Here is a 17074-nt window from a genome sequence, read left to right as displayed (position 1 = left end):
TATTTCGCAGTGACTATGAGTATGGAAACCACAAAGTAAGTCTTGAGTTGTATGAGAGAGTAGAGTGAGTGAGTCATATATTATGATTTCACACTCTTAAACATTACATACCCTGAAATATAGTTTTGATATTTTTTGTTAAATTCTACATGTCATAATAGCCATATAGAAAAAAAATTTACATTTTTTTGAAGTATTTTGCTATTTTTAATAATTTAAATGATTTTTCAGAATAAATTACCATAAGCCTATTGTTATCTATAGAAGTAGAAAAATATTAAAAGTATATTTCACAGTGACATGTATGGAAACCACAAAGTAAGTCTTGAGTTGTATGAGAGAGTAGAGTGAGTGAGTCATATATTATGGTTTCACACTCTTAAACATTATATACCCTGAAATATAGTTTTGATATTCTTGTTAAATTCTACATGTCATAATAGGCTTATAGAAAAATTTTACATTTTTTGAATTATTTTTCTATTTTCAATAATTTAAATGATTTTCAGAATAGATTAGAAAATTATTTGTAGGGGCGGGTGGGGCCTCACCTGCCCATAAAAATGATTATTAGGGGTGGGTGACTACGTCACCCGCCCCAACAAATCATCTTCAGAGTTAATATAAAATAATATCATACCCTATGGAGTCACAAATGATTGTGTGGTCTGGTAGTAAGGAAGGAACGTGCGAGGCATGAGGTAGGCGGTTCGAATCCCAGATGATGCAAGTGTGCATATTTCGTCAAAAAAATGGTACCTCGACATTATAGGGCTTGTTGTGGTGGTTGGTTGCCTGGAATATTTTTTATTTTGCTGTTTTTGTTTTTTTGTTTTTTGGACATAGATTTGTAGGGGCGGGCCATGGTATGACCCGTCCCTAATAACCGATTTCTAGGGTTGGTCACCCCATAACCCGCCCCTAAAAATCGGTTTCTAGGATGGGTCACTGTGACCTGCTCCTAGAAATTGATTTTTGGGGCGTGTGTGTTACCCGCCCCTAAAAATAGTATTTTTAGTAGCCAAAACTAGGGGCGGCTGCGAAGTCCACCCCTAAAAATAGGTTTTTACCCGCTCCTACAAATGATTTTTGTAATAGTGGAGCTTTCATTATATAGTTTGAGTTCTTAGAGTTCTAATCTTAATCTAATTATATAATCAAGCGACCTACTCGGGGTACAATATTCTAGTTTTGTTTAATACAACACCTACTCTAAATCTTTCCTCGTCTCAGCGGGAGAGAAGAAGACGATTGTGACTGGATTCGAAGAGTTGTGTTTCTTCATCTTCTCTGCTTTCGTCTCCGCTCTTTCTGGTGTCATCCTTTATCTCCTCCATTCCCTCCCGCGGTCATAGCTGGAATGTCTTGGATGAAAATGATGACATGAATGCTTTGACTGGAGTTGTTGCCGATGAGTTGATGGACGTAGCTGATTATGATGATGTAGTAACCATGTCAATGTATCGGTCGTTGTTGATTTAGCCGCATATAGCTGAAAGCACAATCTAATAGGCACCTTGCACTTCTCAAAGGATACCATTGACCTATTGTTGGCTTCTTGCATACTCCCTACCTATAGGAAAAAAATATCGTTTTGGACAAGATTTGTGTCAAACATTTAGGAATATAGATCATGAATAACTTTTAAGTTATTGAGTTTGAAAAAGTGAAAGTGATATGAATAGATTTGTCTTAAAAAGCACTTTCATAAAAATCTATATATATATCACTTTTCAACAAATATATTTATAAACTAAGTAGTCAAAGTTATGCTTTGAAGACCATGTCACAATCCTAAACTTTTTCTATTTTCTATATGGAGGGAGTATATGAGAGGACGATTGTGTCTTGCATATGTGTTGATGCATATGTTGAGAGTGTCTTGCATATGTTAGAGGATAATGTATTGATGCTTATTGTTAGTTTAGTATTGAACTTTGTCATTTACAAAATTCAGTATTTTGTCAACGATGTAACGAGTGCATGAAATTTTCTTAATTTCATATTTATATGTAAAATTACTCAGAGATTTATGAATGATGTTGAAGTAGAAATGCATAATTATCAGGAGCTCCTAAAAGATTAGAGAGTTTGCATGAACCATGGTCACCATGCTTCTTTGTGAAATATAGAATACCCTAGAAATTAGATATTTGTATGGTTAAATAAGTATAAAGAAAATTCTAGAGTTAATATTTCTAAAGTGTGCAGAAGATGGACACATGGAAAAACCATATGAGCCATGGAATCCTATAAATAGGTGTACTCCCCTACCATGGCATAAGAGGTCTCAAGGTTTGTTCTAAGTTATGGTGAATAAAAAGTTGAGTTCTCATATAGAGGTGGTCTCTCAAATTAGTGTTTAGTTGAAGGTCTTCTTGGTGTAATGTGGGTATAGAGTCCACGGAAGAAGTGTTATCAAACTACTTAGGTACACCTTCTCAGAAGTCGGTGTCAAGGTTAGGAGCGTCGATTTCTCAACACATGGTATTTACATAACCGCTAAATGGGTTAGTTAGGTTATAGCCTGATATAGCTTTTCTTAGCCTCTACAAACACCAAACACCAAACGCTAAATATCTTAGCCCGCCATTTTAAACACTGTTGGTAGTTCCAGCATACCCTATTTTCAAGTCATTTGACACAGAGTGGGTAGCAGAGGAAACACTAAAACAGAGTTCCAGTATCCTCTGCACCTCTGTTTGGGCAGGGTAGCCCAGCTCAATTTAGTAGGAGACAACTCGGGTAATAGAGAAAACATGTCAGCGAACAATTTCCCGTGCAATTTCAATTCATCTAAAAAATTTCGTAGAAAGAATTGAGAAGAAATTTCCTTCGCATGGTGAACGGGTGAAGGTCTCCGCCGCCGGCCTCGTCGACCTCCAGTGCGACGCGATGCGGGACATGGTCGTCAACCAGAGCGCGGGCCACTGCCAGTCGAACCGCGCCAAGAAGTTCGCCATGGAGGTGGTGAACCGGGGCGGTGGCACCATGTCGGGGATCCACCTCATGTGCGGGTACAGCTTCCGCACCGTCTGGCCCGTCAGCCCCGACGTCATCGCCGAGGTCGCTCACGGCGACTGCCTCCTCGTTGGTGGCGGCTCCGTCGCGCCCGGGGGCACCGTCTCCTTCAACTACACCAGCTACGTCAGATACGACAAGACCCTACTCGCTGCCACCTGCGATGGCGGCGGCGGTGGCAGTTCCTGATGGCACCTCGCTTAGCTTCATTGTCTTTGTTGGGAAGATGAATTAGGTCACGTTTGGTTCTTACGATACTATACAAAAAAATCACTTATGTTGATCATATGGTGGTGCATTTTCTTTTTGTGGTCAATGTGATCATATGGGCAGATCTAGTTGGGCTTGAATTGGCATTGAACTTACATCAAATTGCGCTTGGTTCATCACGATATAAAGATCAAAAGATGTGGCTAGTGGTTCCAGCTTACCCTATTTCCATGTCATTCGACACAGAGAGGGTAGCAGAGAAAACACTGAAACAGAGTTCCAGTATCCTCTGCACCTCTGTCTGGGCAGGGTTGCCCAACTCAATTTAGTAGGCGGCAACTCGAGCAATAGAGAAAACACATGAGCAAACAATTTCCCCCACAATTTCAATTCATCTAAAAAATTCCCTAGAAAAAATTGAGAAGAAATTCCTTCGCATGGTGAATGGGTGAACGTCGCGATCTGTTTATTGATGAGCATGATGAGATGGGAGGTCGATACTATGAATATTGATGATCTACAGGAATCTAATTTATTGATGGTGTGGCTTAATGTAAAAGATCGGTTTGTCCACAATAACAACGGATGGAATTTTTCGGCGGTATATTTATTCCCTACTATGAAAAATGCAATCCTAAAGTTAAAAAAAACCATAAAAGATTGCAATACTAGTTATTGGACCACAGGTGGGTCCCATGTTATCGTCATCCCTTCCCTTATTCCCTACTATTACTGTCTAATTAAGTGACTAGATTTAACTTGCATGCAAAAAAAATTTTATGGCCACAATTTTAGAAAGTATGCTTAGTTACATGCACCAAATAAATAAAATCATGAGGATTATTTCACGAAATCAATAATATGTTTGAAAAAAGTTATAATTGCACTATTTATGGGACAAAGGGAGTATACATGTATCGTGACAACATGGAGTGGGAAAAGAAAATGTATAAATAAAAGTGAGAAATAAAAGAACGTTACTGTTCGTCTCTAGTCATGCGGTATTTGTCAGCAGCAGAAGGTTCTTTTGGCTGAATGAACTCTCCCATCTTCAGAATAGATTTCTTGTTCTGAAGTTGATTTTCCAAGTCTTCTTTGAACCTTTGGTAATAGGTGCCCTTGATGGAGACTTGCTTCAATTTGTCAAGAGAAGATAACCCCGAAATTCCAATTTTATCCAATGCCCAACAGTCTCGAACTAATAGCATCTCAAGATTGGGCATCGCTTTCTCGGTAAAGCTCACAAAAATGAGGTCATCCAAATCAACAAGCTCCAGAACCATAAGGCTTCGGAAATTGCCTCGAAAATGAAGAACTCCTCCCTTGATTGACTTTCTCCATAGACGTAGAAGAGTGAGATTTGGTAGCTTCCCGAGGATCTCTATGGCATCATGGTTCAGTCGGGTGCTTCGTAGATTCAGCTTGACTAGATAACCAAGGGTACCAATCCATGCCGGCAGTTTGGCCAGGAAACCATATAGCTTAAGGCTTTGAAGGTACCTTGGAGGTTGGGATGAGATGGCATCCAAGCAACCCTTCAAACCCGGCTTCCCTTCAGATCGTAAGGAAAGAGATTCAAGATGGGTGAGATGGGAGACGGCTGAGCAGACTTCCTTGCTGGTTTCCTTGCCAATTCCGATAACCCCTAGCTTACGCAGCTGTGTAAGCTTCTTGAGTTCTTTCAGAATTTTCTTGCCATTTGGAACATAAACATTGATATCACCAAGTGTGTGCAGATCCTGCAATTTCTTGATTCCTTTTGGGACCTGGACCCCATGTACATTCTGTCATTTCAACAGTACACCAAGCCTGAAGTTGAAAGATGGATAATCCTCCACTTTGTCCACTTCTTCCGTTTCTTCTACTTCAACTCCTACTTCACTGGTAACTGTTTTGCTTGCACTTCCAATTTTGTAGGCTTGTGAGAAATGTTTTACTAACTCACTGGGGATGTCTGTTATTTCATATTGGAAGGGCCATCATTAGATGCCACACGACCCGCATGAATGTGCTTTAGCTTCTTCAGCTTGACAAGGCATCCTGGTAGCTTGGTCACATAGGTGCCTCTGACATCAAGAGTTTCCAAGCTACATAGATTACCAAATGAACTAGGCAGTTCAAACACACCATGAGATCCTCGCAGAGAGAGGTACTTAAGATGATGGAGGTTTCCAATTAACTCAAGTTCTTTATTCCGAAGATGCCTTGTGTCTTCTAGATCAAGCACTCGAAGGAGCTTCATCTTCTTAGAAATGAAGAATGGTCGCCACTCTCCAAACAGTCATGGATCTTATACAGGAAAAGTCTGCAGCTCTTTCCATGACATTCTTGTCTCTGGTCCAGCTGCTGCTAATAGCAAGATGTCATATCTTACGTTCAGGATCTAGGGAGCAAGCATTGTCTAGAATGAACACAAGGTTCTCTTCTTCTGACTTGGAGATACTGATTTGTCTCACTAGGTTGTGGACTTGGTAGTGATCATTCCGTACCCTGCTGTTTCTAGTACCAGCTGTAACATTTGATGCTTCAATCATATTTCTACTCATGAGCTCCATAAAGTAATCCTTCCCCATTTCTGTTGCAGTCTTCTCATGGATTCCTCTTGAATAACCCTCGGCCGTCCACCGCTTGATCAAACGCTTCTGCCTGATCCTATGACCTTTTGGGAACAAGGACAGGTATAACATACAGGGCTTCAGATAGTATGGCAGCCCATCATAGATCGAGCTTAGCACTGTCTTCACGGCTACAAAACTTTGATTAGTCTGCAACTCTGCATCAAGATGATCATTCAGCTTCTTCCACTCGTTGGCAGTTTTAGGTCTGGTTGCTAGGAAGCCACCAATACTTGTAATCAGAAGAGGGAGCCCATGGCACTTCTAAAGAATAAGGTTTGCTTGCTCCTCCAAGCCGGAATCAGACAACTTCTTCATAAGGATAAGGTTTGCTTGCTCCTCCACGCTAGAATCAAACAGCTTATCGTTTCCGGCTCCAATATCGGTGTTGTTAAATACCTGCGACATTATGTATCAAGTAAGCAAGGCTAGGAGATCACAACCTAGAAATACAGAAAAAATGATATAGTAATGACCGTGTTCCCATAGATGTTAGGACCTCGAGTGACTTGAATATGAAAGACACATAAAATAGGCACAAAATAACACATTTATCATGTCTGAACTGCGCGCCCTACTTATATCACTACGGGATTCCACTCAAGTCGCGGCATTTTTTGCACGATATTCGTGCACTACGCGGCCAGCGGGATTCGAACCCGTGACCTCCCCCTCGCGCGTAATCTCCTCTACTACTGCTCCACACTCTCACTCGTGTCTATACTCTATTTTCTTTCCCAACATATTATACTGAACCGAGTCTAAATTGGTTGTTTGAGGCCCTAAATGAATGCAAATTAAAAAATTATCAACTATAAAGTTTCATAACTTTTCAAGATCTACAACTTTCATTTTGGTAGTTTCTCCATCCAAAATCGTTTACAAAATGAAATTCACTTTGCAGTGTGTCAGATCAAGGGCACACGGCAAAACCTTGCTTTGCCATGTGTCCTGATGTGGCACACGGCAAGGGTCTCGTTGCCATAACAAAGGTCACGCGGACGTCTGATTTTTAGGTGGTGGACCGTCCGCTCCCAATAGCCGGACCGTCCGCCAGTCAAGACGTTCGGACATCCGAACATCTCCATTAACTTTTCAGATGTTCGAACGTCTTGACCGGCAGACGGTCCGCCCATCGGGAGCAGAAGGTCCGCCATGAATGTCTCGGGGCATCTTGGCCGAGTGCATTCACCCATAATTCGTCATTATTTATGTTGGAAGGATAATAATTAACATCATTATTTTATGGAAGAAAAAGAAAGATGAGTATCATATTTGGAAGGAAAATAAATGACATTGTTGCTTGATGAAGGAAAATTAAATATGTGCATGTGGCACATACATCTCCACTAGTTTGTTTGAAAAAAAATAGAATTGCACTATTTATGGGACAAATGGAGTATACATGTATGGTGAAAACATGGAGAGGGAAAATAAAATATATAAATAAAAGTGAGAAAACAAAAGAACATTAGTGCTCGTCTCTAGTCATTGCGGTATTTGTCAGCAGCTGAAGGTTCTTTTGGCTGAATGAAGTCTCCCATCTTTAGAATAGATTTCTTGTTCTGAAGTTGATTTTCCAAGTCTTATTTGAAACTTTGGTAATAGGTGCCCTTGATGGATACTTGCTTCAATTTCTCAAGAGAAGATAGCCCGAAATTCCAATCTCGTCTAATCTCCAACAGTCTCGGACTGATAGCAGCTCAAGATTCGGCATTGGTTCCTCGGCAAACTGCACAGAAATGAGGTCATCCAAATCAACAAGCTCCAGAACCACAAGGCTTCGAAAATTGCCTCGAAAACGAAGGGCTCCTCCCTTGATTGACTTTCTCCATAGACGTAGAAGAGTGAGATTAGGTAGCTCCCCGAGGATCTCTATGGCATGACAGTTTAGTCGGGTGCTTTGTAGATTTAGCTTGACAAGATAACTAAGCTTACTAATCCATTTCGGCAGTTCGGCCAGGACACCATATAGCTTAAGGCTTTAAAGGTACCTTGGAGGTGTTGACGTTTTTTACGGGCCAACACACAATCGCGCTAGGTCGCGTGGCGCGAGGAGGGGCTCCTTGCAGCGCCTCCTGCGTGGAGCGGTCAGACCGGTCAGAGGGACCGGTCAGACCGGTCGCCGTGCAGAACGACGATGATTCGACGAACGCTCGCCGGGGAGGGACCCCGTCGGGGCAAGCACACGTAGGGTTTCCTTAGGCTCGGCAGGCCAGCTAGGGCGTCCTCAAACGCCATGGAGACGAGAGAAGAACAGCATGTCGAGGTTGGAAAAGCTAGGGTAAAGAGAAAAGGTAAAGACGATAAAAGATAAATGTATTTTATTGGTTTGATTGGGTTGTGTCTCTCAATCGGTCGTGACCCTTTATATTTATAGGGTGGGGAAGACTTACCCCGCAAGAAATCCTATTTACAGATCTAAATCTATAAGATTTCCTAATTGTACTCGGACTCCTCATGGACCGGTCAGACCGATTGGACCCACCGGTCAGACCGGTGGGGCTCTTGCCGGATCAGCTACAGCACCAGACAGGTCAGACCGCTTGGTCAGACCGGTCAGACCGGTTGATGCCAATATTGGTCGTCAACATATGCCCCCCTATTTTCTGGTGAAGCTTGCGCAATAGAAAACATAACCAGGACCAAAATTGCCTCAGGATGATGATAATCACTCACCGGCCTTATGTATGATTTTCTAGATCACATATGCATGCTATTATAGCCGAAATAAGAAAAAATAGCGATTGTGATGATATGGTTATGCATCAGCAAGTTATTTCGGCTTTACAAACATTTAGCATATCAAAAATCTTGACACGGCTATGGCGGCTGATCATATTGGCCATAGCTCCATGGTGAGGCATAAGTAAGATATTGATAATCATAACGAGCCAACCAAGGACTATGCCCAAACCATGGATTAAATATACCTGAATATGCAGTCCATGGCACGTGCATCGACGGAATAAATGATGAAGTCTAATGAGATATCCGATGATGCTTTTTTGATCTTTGTGTTGAAAAACTCCTTCGTTTGCATTCCAATTGATTGCTTTGTTTTTGTTCATATATCTTCTTGTATTTGTCCAAAAGCTCTTTAAAGGTTGGCGTCCTCTTCTTTGCACCACCAGAACTCCCAGGTGTAGACCGGTCAGAACCGATATGATTGCTCTTGTTTTACCCCCAGCCAAACTTGGACATTGTTCGACTATATTGTTTGAATCATGATCATCGTTGGGGATAATTTTATCAATTGAGCTATCTGATTGTTCTTCAACAATCAGCTTTTCTTTATCTAGTGTCAAATCTGAATTTTTTTCAATCTTCCATCTTTTTTGACACGATAAACTTGCTTCATCACCTTATGCTTCTTTTTCCGCATAAACTGATTTGCTTGATGAAAACGGTCATTATTTGTAGGTGATGGTTTTCCAATTGCCGACTCCCTATAGGTAATATAATCTGGACACAAATATCTAGGAAGAGACGGTATACATGAATTATAATAACATGACGGATAAAAACAAGGCATGCTGTAATAAGATCCGCATGGCATAGGTATAGGTGACCTATGTGACGGAAACGGCATTGAATTAGGAAAATTATTCTGTTGCCGATTCCGATCATGGAATTGCTGTCTTGGAGTAGATCTTGAGTGTTTTGGATGTTTTGGCCGACTAGCATCTTTTATTTGTTTTTTGGATTTAGCCGAAAGATCTCCAATAAAGGACTTCGGCTTTTTCTTTTGATGCTTGTAACGGCCTTTGGATTGAACGGTTTTCCAAACACCAATCTCAGGTTTCTTGGGCTTAACCATCTTATGTTTTGATTTATTTTGCAAAATCCTAGATGAACCGGTTAGACCGTCTTGGAACCAGTCAGACCGGTTGCAGTGCAACCCGCACCTTTGCCTTTGTTTTGTTGCCCCCGAGCGTTGAAGTACTAGATTTAGTCTCTGTGCTCTTGTCAGGGGATTTTGGTTCAACAATTTCGGATTGAGACAACCGAATTGTATCTTGACCAACAACATCACAAGTTGGCAAATCTTTGCAAGGATTATTGGTCGGCTTCTCAATATCCAACTTTTGAAAAACAAACATTGGATCTATTTTATCCACTATATCAATTAGTTCAGGTTTACCAAGCAAATACTTGATATAAATACAATCACTATTGGATAAAATACTTGTAGACAGTACCTCTCTCAGAACATTGTGGTATGATGGCGATCCTTTGTTCTCCATCCAGCATGAAAAACTCAGGTCGATCTGTACTCGAAGAATCTCTTGACATAGTTCAAAAGTCATCGCCATAGGTATGTCTTCAGATTGCACCATATTGCTAGGGCTTGATTTCGGTTATGCAAAACCGAAACACCTTTTCCCCAGCGGAGTCGCCAATTTGTGTTGACGCCTTTTACGGGCCAACACAAGATCGCGCTAGGTCGCGCGGCGCGAGGGGGAGCTCCTTGCAGCACCTCTTACGTGGAGCGGTCAGACCGGTCAGAGGGACCGGTCAGACCGGTCGCCGTGCAGAACGGCAACGATCTGACGAACGCTCGCCCGGGAGGGACCCCGTCGGGGCAAGCACATGTATGGTTGCCCTAGGCTCGGCAGGCCAGCTAGGACGTCCTCAAACGCCATGGAGACGAGAGAAGAACAGCGTGTCGAGGTTGGAAAAGCTAGGGTAAAGAAAAAAGGTAAAGACAATAAAAGATAAATGTATTTGATTGGTTCGATTGGGTTGTGTCTCTCAATCGGCCGTGACCCTTTATATTTATAGGGTGGGGAAGACTTACCCCGCAAGAAATCATGTTTACAGATCTAAATCTATAAGATTTCCTAATTGTACTCGGACTCCTCATGGACCGGTCAAACCGATCGGACCCACCGGTCAGACCGGTCGGGCTCTTGCTGGATCAGCTACAGCACCAGACCAGTCAGATAGCTTGGTCAGACCGGTCAGACCGGTTGATGCCAATTTTGGTCGTCAATCCAGGGAACCCTTCAGATCGCAAGGAAAGAGATTCAAGGCGGCTGAGATGGCAGACGGCAAAGCAGACTTCCTTGCTGGTTTCCTTGCCAATTCCGGTAACCCTTAGCTTACGCGGCTGTGTAAGATTCTTGAGTTCTTTCAGAATTTTCTTACCATTTCGGACATAAACATTAACAACACCAAGTGTGTGGAGATCCTGCAATTTCTTGATTCCTTCTGGCACCTGGACCCCATGTACATTCTGTCGTTTCAACAATACACCAAGCCTAAAGTTGAAAGATGGATAATCCTCCACTTTGTCCACTTCTTCCGTGTCTTCTTCTACTACTACCTCACTGGTACCTGTTTTGCCTTTACTTCCAATTTCATAGGCTTGTGAGAAATACTTTACTAACTCACTAGGGATGTCTGTTATCTTCATAGTGGAAGGGCCATCATTAGATGCCACACGACCCGCATGAATGTACTTTAGCTTCTTGAGCTTGATAAGGCATCCTGGAAGCTTGGTCACATAGGTGCCTTTGATATCAAGAGTCTCCAAGCTACATAAATTACCAAATGAACTAGGCAGTTCAAACACACATGAGATCCTCGCAGAGATAGGTACTTGACATGATGGAGGTTTCCAATTGCATCAAGGTCCTTATTCTGTAGACCCCTTGTGTCTTCTAGATCAAGCACCCGAACACTACTACAAAAATAATTTATAGGTATGCCTCGATTTTTTTTGTAGGAGTAGATTAAAATTTGACCCGCTGCTACAAATAGTGTGGAGTTACCTAGCAGCCGACCCGCCCCTTAAAATACATTTTTAGGAGCGGGTCACCGCCTCACCCTCCTCTAATAATGAGTCATTTTTAAGGGCGGGCCACTCCCTCACTCGCCCCTACAAAGTTTGAACGGGAATGGCGCGGCCTGAAAAAATTGAAAAGGAGCGGCGCAGAGCAGCGTTGCACAGCTGTGTACCTTTCCCTCTCTCCCTTATCTCTAAAAACAGCACCACACGCAACACACCTCTCTCTTATCTCTTCTTCCTCTTCCCATCTCTTCCTCTCTTATCTCTTCCTCTCTCTCCCTTATGATTGGTGATGCGCAGCTAAGGCGGCGCATCTTCGGCGGCCAGGAGCAGCGCGGGGGCCTCGCTCCGATGGCCAAGAGTGGTGCGGCGTACTAGCTTCTACTAGCTTGTTTTGTTAACAGGCGTTTATCACTTGGTGTGCTAGGTACTGGAATCCAGCAGAGGCCATCGAGACCGGCACATCTCCGGCGACCAGAGCGACACGGGCCCGCGGCCGGGCGCGGCGGCCGGATCCGGTGGCCTGGCGAGGCACGGCCTGTCCAGGAAGCCCCTCCACGGCCGCTCCAGGTTCGCTGTCTCCACGGCCCGCGCACGAGATCCATGGTTTGCCAAGCCGTTGTTGTCAAGCTCCACCACGCCCTTCGTCAACCTCGACCCCTCCTCCGTCCTCACCAAGGCGGTGCGCGCGGCGGCCAGCGCGCTGCGGCCCGAAGGCCCAGATCTGCTCGCCGTTCCCGCGGTCTGCGTGCGGCAGCGCACCCGCAGCCTGGGCGTGGCGGCGGCAGCAGACGCGGGGCGGCGGCCAGGGGCCGGCCTGGGCGCGCGCCAGCGCTGAACCGCGAGGCCGGCGGCCCATGCAGCAGCGCGGCGGCAGCCTGGGCGCTGCGGCACGCTCGCGTCCTGGGCGTGGTGGCGGCGGCCAGGTGCCAGCTCGCCCATGTAAATAACTATTTTTAGCTGCGAAAAGTAAGGGCGGGTGAGACATCCGCTCCTAAAAATATTTTTTTATCCATCCCTACAAACTGTTTATGTAGTAGTTGAAGGAGCTTCATCTTCTTAGAAATGAAGAATGGCCTCCACTCTCCAAACACAGTCATGGATCGTGTACAGGAAAAGCCAGCTGCCCTTTCCATGACATTCTTGTTGTCTCTGGTCCAGTTGCTACTGATAGGAAGATGTCGTATCTTACGCTCAGGATCTGGGAAGCAAGCATCATTGAGAATGAACACAAGGTTCTGTTCTTCTGATTTGAAGATACTGATTTGCCGCACTAGGTTCTGGACTTGGTAGAGATCATTATGTAACCTACTGTTTCCGGTACCTGCTGTAACTTTTGATGGCTCGATCATATTTCTACTCATGAGCTTCATAAAGTAATCTATCCCCATTTGTTGCAGCCTCAGCCGTCCACCGCTTCACCAAACGTTGCAGTCTGATCCTATGACCTTTTGGGAATAAGGACAGGTACAACATACACGGCTTGAGATAGTAAGGTAGCCCATCATAGGTTGAGGTTAGCACTGTCTTCACGGGCACAAAACTTGGATTAGTTTGCAACTCTGTATCGAGATGATCATTCAACTTCCTCCACTCAATGGCATTTTTAGGTCTGGTTGCTAGGAAGCCACCAATAGTTATAATCAGAAGGGGGATCCCATGGCACTTCTTAAGTATAAGGTTCGCTTGCTCCTTAAAGCTAGAATCAGACAGCTTATCGATTCTGGCTCCAATGTTTGGGTAGTTAAATACCTACAACATTATGTATCAAGTAAGCAAGGTTGTGAGACCACAACGAAGTAAAGAGAAAAATGGAAGTATTTATAGTGTGATGTAGATGGATATTACTACCTCGAGTCACGTAAATATCACATTTTAGGCACACAAAATAGAAGGCGGAAACAGTGTTATCATAAATGCTAAACAGTAAACAATTGATCACCTACTGTTTGGCCCATTATTCGGGCAAAACGTGTGTTTCAACGGAAAAAATGGTTGTTTAAACAGTCAAAACAACATATTAAACTGAAAAGGTGTGTGTAACGTTTAAATGGTGTGTAAATAGGCTAAATTACCGTTTAAGCGAATAGTGGGCAGAAAGCAATAATCTATCATGCTTGAAATGCAATACTAAATTGACTTGATGTAATTGTTGACACCAGATTTTAACACGTGTCAGGGAAGAGTGTTGCAGAGGAGAAAAGGTTCCGTTTAGCGCGAACGGCGGATTTGGCAGGGTAATCGTACATCGCTGATGGAAATCCTGTTGACCGAAGGAAGGCAGAGTTGACCGGATATTTTGGCTTCGGTTTGGCAGGAAATATTCTATTTAGGAATAGATTTTATTTTTTAAATTAGAATTATATTTGCCATGATCGGCTAGGACTTTGTTAGCGTGGGGTATAAATATGAACCCCCGGACATTGAAGAAGATTGATATACATCCAACAAACACAACTTTACTTGCAATTTACTTTTTCGTCAGCGACTTCGCCATCTTTTTCTTTTTTGCGAGTTCTTTCAAGCTGATCAAGGACGCCTCACATTCGAGCGACTTGGTTTGCTGGTAAATTTTCGTTTACCGAGTAAATTTGAGCTTTAGCTTCCGGGCATATCGCTGTGGCTTCGTTTAGATCTATTCAAAAGTTATCAAATTTATCTAATCTCGGGCGCATCGTTGTTTTCTCGTTTAGATCTATTCACAATTTATCCGGCTTAGTAATCTGTTTAATTGACTGTAAGCTCTTTGGTTATCACGATAAACCTTATAAAGCTGATTAGATCGGTTATAAGCTTAGCTTTGTTCATATCCATATATTTGTGGGTTTGCGCATTGTTATCTGGCACGTGTCGGTTTTAGATCTAGCCGTCTAGTTGCATACCAGTATCGGCAGCTTCTTGCCGATTCCCTGTAGATCGCTTTTAATATATGCTTTTTATACTCGATGTGCTGTCATTTTCTGTATCGGCAGAACCTTGCCGATACGATGCGTGAGAGTTATTACACTGTCGTATTTGACGGTTTGGTATTTTCTTGTCAATTTATAGGTCAAATTGACTGGCACGTCTTGGTTTGAATCAAGTGCAGTCCGAGCTTGGCGTACGGGGCTCTCAGGCTTTGGTGTGTGATCGTTTTGCGTCAACAGTAATATATTCTAACTTATGTCTATAATATATTAAAATTTAAGGAATAATACATCCGCTATTATTTGTTTGAATTAATTGTTTGATGATATGTTTATAATAAAAATATATTGAGACATAGTAAGACTAATGTACGCATCAATATTTGTGGGAAACATTGTTACGAGACTTGGATACATGTTCACAAAATTAACAATGGTATAGAGGCTATGACATATGGGCTTAACTTTTTCGTGTTTCTATAAGATTTGGATTAAAATATCTTATATTGCTAGCTGGACGAAGACAGAGATACTTAATTGTTTCGAAATTTTGAAACCAATTTTATAAATAAATTAATTTAAATTCGAAAAATAGGAGACCAACACCATGTTTTTCTGAAAATGTATCCTATATGTTAGTGCTTTATTTAGAGTTCTGGGATCTTATTCGTTTCTGTTCCAAATCGTACAAATGATCCATGATGAGTGAGCCATCACCACGCACCACCAGAGAATGGGGAGAGAAGTCGAGGATGGAGTGATCCATGATGTAGAGGAAAAAGAGATTCAGATGAGTGAGCCATCACCACGCAGCACCAGAGAATGGGGAGACGCCGAGAGAGCCATGTTGAGCGCTAGCTGCGGCCGCTCATCTGAGTGTGATTTGGTTTTGTCATTCAGTGGATTGCTTTGGAATGCTTTTTTAAGACTTGTGCTTCTTCGTCTTCTCTGCTTTCGTCTCCACTCTTTCTAGTGTCGTCCCTTATCTCCTCCTCTATTCCCTACCACGGTCATAGCGGTAATGTCTTGGATGACAATGATGAGATGAACGCTTTGACTGGAGCTGTTGCCGATAAGTTGATGAAGATGTAGCCGGTCATGATGATGTAGTAACCATGTCAATGTATCGGTCATCATCGATTTAGCCGCATATAGCTGAAAGCACTTTTTTTTGCACAATTTTGTAGAAACAGAGCTGCAATCCAATAGGCACCTTGCACTTGTCGGAGATACCATTTACATATTGTTGGCTTCTTGCATATGTCAGAGGATGATTGTGTCTTGCATATGTCAGAAGATGCAAGTTGAGATGCATATGTAAGATGATAATGGAGTTGCATATGTTAGAGGATAATGTATTGATGCAATGTTTTCCGTCATGTACAGGCCCGTCGATGAGGGTGCGCGAGGTGGGCACTTGCACAGGCCCCCCCAAATAGGTGGGGCCCCCAAGCCTAGGTATAGGCATAGTTCAATCCATTAGGTACTCAGGTATTTTAAAGATCAGCCGTCCAAACTAATTGGTGGTTTAGTTAAAATTGATTAATAATAGGTTAATAATAAAATACTCGAACCAAGGTGTAAGTAGCACTTGTCGTTGGTCCTTTTCAAAGATTAAAAATGGAAACATCTCAGATGTAGATTTAATTATTGGTTGGATTAATCAATAATGGCTTAAATGTTTAATTTGTCTTATAATCCGATAATTATACCCGCCCCTAGTGGTTTAGCTAGTGGTTAGATTAATTTGAAACCTTTTAAGCGTAGGTGGAGGGGTCCCCAGACTAGTCACATCAACACCCACCTCTAAAAATGAGCCCTATTTTCAGAAGCAGGTGATGACATCACCCATCCAAAAAATATTTTTTCTAAAGGTGGGTCAAGTGCTACAGTACCCCAGCTCCTTTTATAGGTGCGGGTTACATTTTGACCGTCCCTAGAAAAAATAGGACGTTCCTACATATTGTTTTTGCAGTAGTGAAAGTTGTTCTAAAATGTGTAAGAAGAGACAGAATACTAGCACCTACTCAATCTTAATTAGCAATATTAGACAAAATATCTTTCTAAAAATTTTAGGGCCCCAATTTGTATTTCGCACTGGAGCCCCCAATTTCTGGAGATGGTCATGTGCATGATGCAGTCGTTTCCGTCTTCGATGAAGCATCATGCAGAGTTGCTAGAGGACACGAGATGTCCATATTGTGGACGAAGTGGTGGTAGCTTGTTGACAACGACCATGTCGAAGAAGAACATCATTTATGATATGCTGAAGGTAATAATTTTGAGAGAGAAAAATATCTAATCCACTACTACAGAAACACTGATTTGCCCCGGTTAGAAAACCTCTGTTATCTCGGTTTCCCAACCGGGAACGCCAGGCTGGCAACCGGGACAAAAAGCACACTTTTGTCCCGGTTGGTAACACCAACCTGGACAAAAGGTGCTGCCAGCGCCACGTGCCTGGCGCACCCTTTTGTCCCGGTTGGTGTTACCAACCGGGACAAAAGGTCTATTTTTTTCTGTTCCTC

The 17074-nt window shown here is 42.7% G+C and overlaps 1 protein-coding gene across 1 annotated transcript; it reads left to right on the top strand.

Annotated features, from left to right (window-relative positions):
* Positions 1-2506: 2506 nt before the first annotated feature.
* LOC120684965 (TPD1 protein homolog 1A-like) lies at positions 2507-3210 on the top strand. The gene is made up of 2 exons (XM_039966817.1): positions 2507-2510; positions 2813-3210. The coding sequence occupies exons 1-2, from the start codon at positions 2507-2509 to the stop codon at positions 3208-3210; spliced, it is 402 nt and encodes a 133-aa protein (XP_039822751.1).
* The last annotated feature ends 13864 nt before the right edge of the window (positions 3211-17074 follow it).

This window comes from Panicum virgatum, chromosome 8N (genome assembly GCF_016808335.1).
Source record: "Panicum virgatum strain AP13 chromosome 8N, P.virgatum_v5, whole genome shotgun sequence".
Taxonomy (NCBI): Eukaryota; Viridiplantae; Streptophyta; class Magnoliopsida; order Poales; family Poaceae; genus Panicum; species Panicum virgatum.
The sequence above is the reverse complement of the archived record's forward strand: the minus strand, read 5'-3'. Positions and strand labels throughout refer to the sequence as shown.